This window comes from Octopus bimaculoides, chromosome 10, assembly GCF_001194135.2.
Source record: "Octopus bimaculoides isolate UCB-OBI-ISO-001 chromosome 10, ASM119413v2, whole genome shotgun sequence".
Taxonomy (NCBI): domain Eukaryota; kingdom Metazoa; phylum Mollusca; class Cephalopoda; order Octopoda; family Octopodidae; genus Octopus; species Octopus bimaculoides.
In genome coordinates, this window is record NC_068990.1 from 52,460,856 (window position 1) to 52,473,633 (window position 12,778).

Sequence of the window (12,778 nt, forward strand, 5' to 3'; positions counted from 1 at the left end):
AATTTCATCGTCTTTTGAATTATGAACATATTTACATCATAAGGGTTTTTTCATTGTAAGGCTTTCTTTTTTAGTTGATTTTCACCTAGCAAGACTTATCATAGATGGCGTAATAAGTCACACCCGGACAAGGTCGGGTTATACTGCTAGTATATATATATATAATGCAAGAGAGTTAGGGGTTGAGGATTCAACCCACTAAGGGATAGTATCTATCCAATATACTGCTGGGAGGGTACCCAATTATTGTTACACTAGTGTTATACCAAGTGTAATAGGTGGGTGTGGGTAAAAGGGGGGGTTGTTTTACCCTAAATTTATATGGCAATTAGAAAATGGAGGATAATATGCTGTACCCAACGACTTGCAGACATTGTATCCCGTTGAATTAATTAACTTAATTTGTAACTAAAGTGACAAAAAACCACAAAGTACAAGTGTTTATGACAACCCATTGACAACCGGGTTTACAAATAGAAGTACATAAGGAATTTGAGAATAAACAAAAACTTACAGCTGTTTCGGCCTAGCATTGGCATGCCCCATTCTATCCGAATAGCTCCTGCCGGAGTAACTAGCGGATGATATGCTGATCCACAATAAATTCCATACAAATATACAGTAAGAGATAAAAACAAAAATGAAATAGAAATAAAAATAAAAATAATAAGGGTGCAGCAAGAATAAAATAAAAAATAAAGAAATGAAAAATGAAAATATAACATATAAAAATATAAAAATATAAGGCACATAAAAAGCCTACAAACAGTACATGAGGTCATACAAATAGTTATAGACACTCCAATATATAAGTCTGTGTGCATAACCATACTTAGATGTTCAATGATTCAAAATCATATATATATGTGAGTACACATGTGTGTGTATATATCCTTCTATCCCCTCACTCATATGTATACATATACAAATATGTATACATAGGCATTCTCCTACGTACATGGTCTCTGGTACCAACGCTATCTGCTGTGTTTTGAAGGCTGTTTATGTTTTGGGTTTTTTATTTTCTGAGTGTGTGCGTGTCAGTTCTGTATGGAAGTTCATTTCATAGAAGTTATTAATATTCTAGTAGCAATAACAGTGATAATGATGATGATGATGATGATAATAACAACAACAACAATAATAATAATATGCCAACTTTCTAACTTTGCGGTGAGGTGCCTTGTTATTTTTCTGCGTAGGATATCCTGTTACTTCTTCCAGCGGGTATGAGGTTCTGCTGGTATTTGGAGAGGGTTAATTTCTACAGTTAATTCCTCCCATCTAATTGGACAACTATTGTTTAAAACTATCTAGGCTTAGCTATGGTTGGATAGATACCAACCGGTCAAGAGGCTAGGGCACGCATGCATACGTACAACCCCCCCACACGCGCAAATGCTATGTATATCTCTCCATATCCATATACACGTGTACATATATGTATATACACATATACGTACACAAGCACACATCCCTTCATTCTACTATACACTATATAGATGGAGTTTGTCAATATAACATGGTTTGTCATAAACACTTGTACTTTGTGGTTTTTTGTCACTTTAGTTACAAATTAAGTTAATTAATTCAACGGGATACAATGTCTGCAAGTCGTTGGGTACAGCATATTATCCTCCATTTTTTTAATTGCCATATATATAGATAGATAGATAGATAGATAGATAGATACATGTATATATATAGTAGAAGTAAGGACCTGAACCCTTCAAATGGATGTTTAGCATCCAAGTTCCTGAGGAAAAGCCTAATTTGTGATTTCAAAAGGATTATATTTTCATCAAATTACGAGGGAAAAACTCGAATTCTTATCAATCTTGTGAATTTATCCGAAGTCCTCTCTCCACCCCATCGGAAAAGATTTTCCCAACAAATTTCTTTATAATCGTAATCTATACCATTTGAAAGGTATTTATATAAAATTTCATTTAAAAAAACTCCATTTTCTGACACCACCACCCCCCCGTTGCTTTCTGGGCGTTTTTGTTTTCATATTCGTTTTTTTACACCCGTTGCACTACCTTTTTTAAATTTTGTTTTCAGGTAATAATGTCAACATTAAACCAAAGGACATTTATGAAGTCCTTATTGATTAAATTTTTTGTTGGATAATTGGTTAATTCAGCGTTTATTTAATTTCTACAGTTACTATATTATTTTTTAGAAAGTTTCTTTCTTACATCTAAGATATTTTGTACCTGCCCAGTTATGATATTTTCAGTTGATATTTGAATCTTTTTGTGTTATTCCACATAAAATATGGTAGTGAGACATGGGCTCTGAATGCAGAAGATATTTTTGTATTATTCCACATAAAATATTACTCTTTATTATTTTTTTAAAATATTTTTTGTTTGTATTTCAGTCTTCCTAATTCATATATTATTATTTTTGTCATGTTCCTAACTCTTTTTCCTTCCCTTTTCCTTGGAAAATATATATATTCATATGTAAATATATATATATATCATCATCATTATCATCGTTTAACGTCCGTTTTCCATGCTAGCATGGGTTGGACAGTTCGACCAGGATCTGGGAAGCCAGGATGCTGCACCAGGCTCCAGTCTACAGCTGGATACCCTTCCTAACGCCAACCACTCTGAGTGTAGTGGGTGCTTTTTACGTACCACCGGCACAGGGGCCAGAAGAGGCTGACAACGGCCACGATCGGTTGGTGCTTTTTACGTGCCTCCAGCATGGAAGTCAGTCAAGGCAGCGCTGGCATTGGCCACGTTTGGATGGGTCTTTTTACCTGCCACCGGCACAGGTATCACAACTACAATTTCCATTTGATTTTCATTTTGATGTTGATGCACTTGACTCAAAAGGTCTCCTCAAGCACTACAATCCAAGGTACTTTTGAATGGGCTGGGGGTGGTTATGCGAAATGGGTGTAGGACACAGCCGTGAACTCACTTTATTTGTTGGGTCTTCACAGTCACAGCATATCTCCAGAGGTCTCAGTCTTTCATCATTGCCTCTGTGAGGCCCAACGTTCGAAGGTCAAGCTTGACCACCTCATCCCATGTCTTCCTGAGTCTACCTCTACTCCAGATTCCTTCAACTGTTTGGGAGTGGCACTTCTTCACACATCTCTCCTCGCCCATCCGTAGTACATGACCATACCAGCGCAAACGTCTCTCTTGCATGCCACATCCTTTGCTTCTTATGTCCAACATTTCTCTCAGGGTGTTTACACTCTGTCATGTGTGCACACTGACATCACACATCCAACAGATCATGCTAGCTTCATTTCTTTCAAGCCTACACATGTCCTCCGCAGTCACAGCCCATGTTTCACTCTCACAGTTCACACACATGCGTCGTAAATCTACCTTTCACTCTGAGCGAGAGGCCCTTTGTCGCCAGTGGGGGTAGAAGCTTTTGATATATATATGTGTGTGTGTGTGTGTGTGTGTATGTATTAGGCAGACAGGCACAGCGAATGCTAAATTATATGATGCTTGTGTGTGAATGGCTGTACTCCATGGTAGTGAGACATGGGCTTTGCATGCAGAAAATATACTCCATTGGATGTGCATGCATGACAAAGTGCTCATGTGTCGAGAGAAAGGTTGGCTATAAGAGGAATCAAATGCTACATGCATGTGATACATATGAATGAAGACAGCTGTATAAAGAAGTGTCAGTCACTGAAATTGGATGGTACCCATTGAAGAGGGAGACCCAGGAAGACATGAGATGAAGTGGTGAGGACCGATCTCAGGTTGTTGGGCCTCATGGAGGAAATGATAATGGATTGAGATGTCTGGCAATATGAGGTTCTTGAAAAGACCTACCCATGTCAGTTCTAGAAGCGCTGTGTATTCCACCCACACATAAAATAAAACTTTCCACACATCCTACCCAAACAAACCAAACTACATCTCTTATCTTCCTCACATTTCTTCTTCCTGCTCTAGCTTATCTCTTACTCCCCAATCCTGTCCTCACGGCTCTGCTCACTGTATCATTGCTATACCATAGTCACCCACTCCCTCTATATACCCAGGTTTTCACCAGTCACCGAACTACTCTTGGCCTTTGTGCTACTTTGGCAATACCTTGTCACATATATTATAACCTCCATACCTTGAGGGTATGTGCTGGCACTTGCCTCCATCTTTCTCTCTCTTCCTTTACTCTTACCATCCCATTTATATTCTGATCCCTGTTCCTTGTGAGTATACTCCAGCACTTCACCATCATCTCTCCCCAGCTCTCTCTCTTTCTGGCCAGGTAACTGCGTACCTCCTCTACAGCAAAACACCTGTTTCTGCCTCTCCATCACACTCAAACCTTTCCTCATCTGATACAAAGTCACCTCTAATACTCCCTCTCATCTCAAAGGATCTTGTCTTGCAGGTTACTTGGTGACCTGCTGGTGTTGGTGATGCACAAAAAGCATCCAGTCCACACTGTAAAATGGTTGGCATTTGGAATGGCATCCAGCTGTAAAAACCATGCCAAAAATGACCTCACCTGTGCTTGTGCTACATAAAAAGGATTCTATCCACTCTGTTGGGTGGTTGGTGTTAGGAAGAGCATCCAGCCATAAAAACCATGCCAAAACAGACACAGAAGTCTCTTGCAGGCTCCTACCTGGCCAGCTCCTGTCAAACTGTCCAACCCATGGAAGGTGGATGTTTAACAATGATGAGTCTGAACCTTCTTTATTACTTTATAGAAAGATAAAATTTTGCTCATCTGTACTCCCCCTCCACTATATTCCATTACAGCTACATCCTAAGTATGTAGTTAATGATTTAAAATATAAGAACAATTTCTCTGTTCCTTACAATTTATGTTTTTCATATATTTATGCATCTCTTTGAATGATTTTCATTATCTTTAGGTCCAAGTAACTCTTATGTCTGTTGATATCTTCAGTGATGCTATCATTAAACTTTATACTAATGTATCATTGCAATATTATTGAGCAACAAACTGAGCATTTAGTAGCAACCTCTTGTATGTCATACTTTAATCTGTTATCGATCTCTTTGTAAAAACAAATTGGATGAGTAGATGGATCAGGAGTTCACATCTGTTGTTAAGATATTGTGTTTATGAAAAAGCTATTTTATTTTATACTTCCTCAGTTCACCTGACTGTAAAGGTCAAAAGAGGTAATCACTCATTGCTATTAAATCTCTTGTCACAAAAAATCAAGCCACCAATTGTAGTCATTACACTGTTGTATGTGATAAATATACACAGTCTAGGAGTGTTAAAAGTCCATTACAGCAGTCACCTCTTGACTTTTCTTAGTGAGGACAAATTGATTTTACCCTGTGTGGTGGTTTTGACAAAAGAGGTAGAATGATGTATGCGAATGAAAAAGCTGAGGTCTGGTGTCTTCTATTGCCATCTGATAAACCTTTCAGTTGATTAATCCATTTTATCTAATAATTAAGTGTCTGAAATTCCTTTGTTTTTGTTTGCTTGGGTTTTTTAATATCACAGTTGAACATCAACTTCATTATTTTTTTACCTGTCTGATGAACACAAGTATTGAATAGACATTTCTGAATTGAAAGTAATGGTTTAATTAAAGAAAAGGAATATCTTTTGCCGAGTCTCATGACAATGCCACTGTAGCATACAATCCCCACTCCACACACTTGGCTTCTATATAGTTCTTGTCTACTAAATTCACTGTCAATGCATTAGGTGGCTCAGGGTTATGAAAAAAGACACTTACTCAAGCTACTATGCACTGGGACAGAGCATAAAACTATATGATTATAAAGCAAATATCTCAACCACACAGATATGTATATTTAGGTGCAGGTGTGGCTATGTGGTGAAGTAGTTCACTTCACAACTTGGGCAAATGTCTTTTACTCTGGGCCAACCAATACCTTCTGAGTGAATCTGGTTGACAGAAACTGTGTGTGTGTGTGTGCATACGTGTATGGCACCATTTAGCAACAAGTTGATTTGTTTACATTCCTGTAACTTAGTAGTTCTACAAAGAAAGGAACTGATAAAATAAGTACTATACTTGAAAGAAGTACTGGGATCCATTTGATGGATTAAAAGTTCTTTGAGATGGTGACACATCCAATAACTGAAGCAAGTAAATGTATTTCTAGGAAACCCAGAATTTACCTACCCCCTCCTCAACACTTACTTGAAGATACCTGCTAGTGGATGCAAGCAAGGTATTATTGTCAGCAATCTGTGTTGGATGGACCATATTTTTAAATCCATTAAAAAGGCTGAGGGTGCCTAAGCATCACTCAGTAAGACCTTTGTCAGCCACTCATGAGCTATCTGTTTAATGCTATGGCTATGGTACATCCACACTTACAGTTTGCATCTCTTGTCTGGAAACCCTATCTTGTCCAGAATATCAATCTACTGGAGGCTATCCAGAGATGTGCAACCCTACAAATATCCTCTGACAGTCACTTACCAAATCTTGAATGTCTTATTTCTTTGGGCATCAATACAGTGGAATGTATTTATTATAATTACATGATATAATTATTTTGTCCATTTTATCATTTACATTATCATCATGTGTAAAATTTTAATTCTCAACTTTGAAATTTCTCCTTGTTATATTGTAGAATACTCTGTCATATTTATTGGTTCTGTAATTATTTTACTTCATTTTCAGTTAATAAACATTGGTTCACAGTACACATACGGAACTGAAGACCATGTAGAATTTTTATGTGTGGTTTCCAAAGAATGCCCTAACATTGTCAATGGACAAGAAAATGAACCTACTGATAGAGCAAAGGTAAGAATTGTTTTTGCTTATTAGTTCTTATTTTCAGTTAATTCCTTCTAAATTGGTAACTTAATTAAACAATAGAATATTAACTCTCACAGGTTCTACTGAATGAGTTTGTGGAATGGATCTAGATAACATTTGTAGATTGTCAAATTCCTAAAAATAAACATGTTTATTCCATGGAATATAATTTTATCAGCTGTCATGTAAATGGTATTAAAAGAAATCTTTGGATTATTTGGCTCCATCATTTCTTGTTAGACAAGCAAATAAATTTCTATGTATCAATTAGAGTGTTGAATGAAATATAGGTGTGCACAATCATATTTAAATGTTCATGTACACTTGGAAAAGATTTACTGCAGAAATTGTTTCAAGAGAAAAATTCTCCTTATAGACAAGATGCCCAAAAAACACCAGAGTCAGGATAAGCAAATCATATGATAAATTAAAATGGGGAAAAAATAAAGAAAACTGCACTCAAACAAAAAAAAAATTCCTTTACTGTTTGTATGGGAACAAGTTTCATTTTATGACTACAGTCTCCAGTAAATAACTTTTTTACATTTAAAAAAAATTTTTTTTTATGGCTTTGAAAGAGGAGAAACATAAAACCCATGATAGCTTTTCAAAGGGAGGAAGGGGAAGCATCTTTAAACAGGAGACCTGACCTGTATGTTTACAACAATGGGCACTCTACTAAAGTTACACAAGGGTCAGGTAGTAGCATGAACAGAGTGACCACTCAAAAATAAGCATGATCACTCTAACAAACCACAACGCAATTTCCATTTATTAAATTTCATTCACAATATTATTACTATGCAGACTTTTAAGCTAACTTCTATGGAGGGCTAATTAGGCCTGCAGCTGAAAACTAAAGAGAGCTAAATAGCATAACTATAATACATCTATAATAACTATATGCCCTGGTGGTGTTTGATCAGAAGTTAAGGACAGATGAGAATTAACTCTATAATGCAATCATTCTATTGTTCCAGTCCCAAGTTGAATTCCAATTGTTGGTCAATTTGTCCAAAAGTTCTTATCTTGACGTAAAAGTAACAAAGAGAATGTCATTTATCTGACAAACAAGCAAGATGGCATGGATCAGCTTTACTGCTAGAAATTGCAAACCAAATGCTTTTAAATCAGATCTCAATGCTGGATGTTCAAGAACCAAATGAAGGGCAGATTTTCAATCTTGGAATCATCCTGATTCCAAAAAGGTATAATATGTCTATGTAGGGAAAATGTAGACTGAGATACAGGGGTCCCAGAGGAACAGACAGTATTTCGCTTTTAATAATATAGAAGATATTTGGTCAAGGTTTTTAAACCCCAAATTTACAAAAGGCCATTGGTTAACCACAGAGTTATGGCTTCACCCATATGAAAAAGAATCAATAAACTCAACATAAATGATAGGGAACAAAAACAAAATTCTGACTTCATTTCATTTGATACAAAGTTAGGTTGTAGAAATTGATGGGACTGATCTCAGAATATTTGCTGATTTTTGCAAGATGAATGGTAAAAAGTGAAGTTAAGCCATTGTAGAACTTGAACTTAAAATACCTAAATGTAGTGAACTGAGCATTGTGTGTGGCATTCAGTACAGGTCTTTACCATTTCTGCCAGTTCTCTTGTTTCATGAATTCTAAGACAAATTTTTATTGAAGCTCTTAACCTGAGTTCACTGATGAAGTATTGTGACATGGTAACAAAGTATAACTATACTATCTCATACTCTAATGAGGTATACAGCAGAGATCTAACCAAAAGTGTGAGACAAACAGCATCCTAAGCTAAAATACCTTCATTACATAAGAGTAAAATCATCATCATGAATAATAAAAGGAAATTGAGAAAAGAAACCATTTTTAAAAAATCAGGTAATTTCTTTAGAAGAAAGTCTGCTGTTGTTGCTAGTACAGACACAAAGAAGAAATGGTGTCAGTACAGAATTGTCATTTGTGGGAAGATTGTTGTGGCAGGGACTGTGACAGCAGAAGGACAAGCAATGAATAAGGGACAAGTGTAAGAATATTGAAGCTGATTGTGTTAGAATTAATCAAAGAGAATTTAATATTGGGATTTTGCTGTTTAACTTCATGTGCCTTCCCTGACAAACATTCCACTGTCTTTTTTTTCTTTTTGCTACAACATACCACTTTCTTTTTTTTTTCTGTTTCTTTTATTTGAGTCAATCAAGTAAAGCATGTTCCAAAATCACTGCAAAACCAATTTCTTGGAATGCCAACTGTTTTTCACAGATCTCAAGGAACTTCTATTGCTACACTTCACTTGAATTTTTGTTGTTTATTCCCTCTAATCTACCACCACCATTGATATCTCTTTTGTGGGACATGCCCACACTCTGTTCTGTTCAGCTCAATACTAAGGTAGGGTGTGCAATATTAATTTGTACAAAGACATGGCTTATCAACACACTTGTGATTTGGTGGACCTCCAGCTGTGCTATAGGTCAGTTTTGATAAATGCTGGTTTGAAAATTTCAATAATAACAAAACAAAAATGATTATTAATCAATGGAAACTTTGTAAATATTGTACTAATTAAGAGAGTGATGTCCTCTTTTATCTGTAGGGCATTGCTACCTCCTAATTTTCTCCTACCACTCCAGCCAATGTCTGTAACAATTACAATGGAAATATTACATGGTCTAAGGAGAGTCATTATGCCAATATAATTAGCACATGCATTGGTTCATTTCCAGAAACACAACATACATTTGGGAGACCTCTAGGAGCATAGTGGAAAGGCTAAATGAGCACAGGAGAAAATATAATGACAAGAAACAGTACTCCATACTCTATCAACATGCCAAAAACCAACATGGTAGCACACTGGGCTGAATTGACATTTGCATTTTGTCCAAACACCCAAAGGATCCATCACTTAGACAAATACAAGAGTACATCCTCATAAACGAAACATTACCCATACTAAGTAGGAAATACACATAGAAGGTAGAGTTACCCCAATACCAAAGATACCACCTACAGAATGGTACATTCGTAAGTAGGTTCATTTGTAAGTAGGCAGTCAAGTAGATAGGTAAGTAGATGAGTTTTAGGTGGTTAGGTCAGTCATATAGATTGTTAGGTATTTAATTATGTAGATAGGTAAGGAAGATTGGCAAGCTAACTGGTAGGCAAGTAGATAGATAAGTAGGTAAGTATGTAAATAAGTGGATAGGTAGATGGATGGGTACACATGTAGGTAGGTACATAGGTAGTACAGACAGACAAGTACACACATATACACATAAGGAAACAGAACCATATGACCACATATATACACATACATGCATACACACAAAGACACATATAGGCACACATACATACACAACAGGCATACGTGCATACTCACAGAAACTCATATGCATAGACACACTCAGACATGCATGTACAAGGAAGCAGAGATACACACACACACACACACAATCACATACACACATGCATGCGACAAGATCTCAAGTAGACAAACACAGCCTCTATAATGGACTAAGTCAAAAGTCATTGAAAAGGTTGCAAGTAGCAATGGAAGAGCTTTGACAAACAAAAACAAATTAAACAATTGATTAATTAGTTGGATATTTAACCAATTGACTAATAATAAAGAAGTGGAATTGCACCAGTGTGTGTGTTAAATATATTGGCATAATGACTCTCCCTAGACAAAACAAAGTTTGTTTCAACACACAAATTCACATAAAGAATCTTGCAAACCAGATACAAAAATGAAATTACATGGTCTGTTCTGTGCAACGTTCTACCAAATACTGTATAGTCTCTTGTCTGCAGAAAGTGTTCTACTAAACATTACAAAACTATCAATTACAAATGTTAAAAGTTCTTTCATGTATAAAACATTGAAAGATGAATTTTAAAATCATTTTTCATTTCATTTTGGCAAGCATTAGATCCTTCTTTAAATTCCATCTTATGAATGAGTTGTGTGTCTTTTTTGGATAGCATTCCTAATAACTAACTTTAGTCAGTTTCTGAGAACTAGGGTAATAGATACAAGGAACATAACAGTGTTTGTGGTAATAATTTGGTGTCAATCCTCAAATTATTGTCTCCATCCTTACAACAAAGCATTAATTTTCTACAATTTGTTGCATGGAACATCACAAATTAAAACCTGAAATAAAGTTTTTAAACATAAAATTAAAGAGTTCTCACTTTATGAAATAAGCAGGCTATAAATATTGCCTTGAGTTTAAGCATTTTTGAATTTAGGAAGAATCTTACAACCAATATTATAGAAGGAACATCTTTGATCTCTTTCACGCCTGAACTTAACAGAAAGTAATAGAATTATTCTTTACCAACTTGTTGCTAAATTAACATTACTTAATATTAATACTATAGAGTGGATGGAATAAGATTCTGGAACTGTTTGAGTGTCAAAACAGTTTTATGAGAACTGGAAAGTGATATGGCCAAAAGAATATTTAAAAAAAAAAGATATTTTAATATTCATTGTTTAATATTTTAATATTCATTAATTTTCTTTTTCAGGTGTTACAACAGAAAGGATCTCGAATGTGAATAAGAACCCTAACTTATACTGCTTATTGTGTGCCCTACTGCAGGGAATAATCCCTAAACACTGCTGTGGTCTAAGGAACATTTTCTGTCTTTCTCAAATGAAAGTGTGTTTATATTATTCATTTTTTTTTAAACTGAAGGAAGAGAGATTTCATTATTTCTCTTTCATAAAAGAAAATGTGAACTGTAACAGCAAAAGAGGAAACAAAGTAAGAAAGAAAGAAGGAAAATGTAGAAAAAAGATAAGACAGAGAGAAAAGAAAGAATGCAAAATGATTCACAGAGACCCCTTCATTACAGTTTCCTCCAATCTAAAATTGGAATAAAGGAAACCTTTAAGGAAGCATTGGTTTCCAATAATTGTTTTTTTTTTTTGTTGTACACATTTCCTACCCTCCCCATTCTCCTTCCCATCACTCTTTAATCACAACTATAAAAAGCAGCAGTAATAAAACAATCCCCTGTCTTACACAATAGGGTTGTGCCTCTTGAACCCCTTCCTTTTTCCATCTCCCACATCAGTGTGGTCAGTCTGTCTTTTAACTCGTCTGGCTACTCTTGGATCATCACATATCAACATTTCAAAATCTGTGCTTAGTTGCGTGTGCATGTGTGTGTGTGCATGCATATCTCTGTTTAAATTTAGGAACTATGCTGTCAACCACTTATCATGGGTTTCATACACTTCATGTAATAATCTTCACCGATTCAGTAAAATTCAGTGCAAGCTCTAAAAATGAATGAATGAATGAATGGCACCTCATGTGAACATGGTTACCATTTCTGTGATGTGATACCTCACACCAAACAGTAAACATGAGCTGACATTATTATTCATTCATTTGTCACTATTGTATGGATATCTCAGTTCTCACACATATACTTGCTTACAGCCATGTACACACACACACATTTTAACTAGTTATACATACATATTTTAACTAACTATATACACACCACACACATATACACATATACTACACATGAGTCATATTAGACCATCAAAATTCATGGTTTGTAAGTTTGTCTGAAGAGAAATATGTAAATTGCATTTTCTCGTTTCAATAGATATGTATAAATACAAGAAACACAGCTATTTTTTTCTTCTCTTTATTTTGACTTTATTTAAATATTTTATTTTTTTATTTTAATTTTTATTTCTCCTATATCCATTTCCTTTTCTATTTTGTTAACCAAATTTTTACAAACCATTTTTAAACAAAAAAAACCTGAACTCATCTGGAAGTTCTAAATTTAATTGAACTCTTAAATTCTCTGTAGACCCTAATGAAAATGAAAAAAAAAAGGAAAAAATAGGGTAAAAAACACTAAAACAAAGCAACTGGCTTCAGGAACCAGTTTTGAAACCTGCTGACTAAAAACCTGTAAATGAAGTAGTTAAATTCTTTATGTGTCACTTTAA

General features: G+C 35.3%; 1 protein-coding gene across 1 annotated transcript in view; it reads left to right on the forward strand.

Moving 5' to 3' along the window:
* LOC106873352 (BTB/POZ domain-containing protein KCTD5) overlaps positions 1-12,778 on the forward strand; it is a 55,696-nt gene extending 42,918 nt beyond the window's left edge. The window contains exons 2-3 of the mRNA XM_014920680.2: positions 6,653-6,778; positions 11,326-12,778. Of these exons, the coding sequence (XP_014776166.2) occupies positions 6,653-6,778; positions 11,326-11,355 (156 nt within the window). The 3' untranslated portion in view covers positions 11,356-12,778. The remainder of the gene's footprint in view (positions 1-6,652; positions 6,779-11,325) is intronic.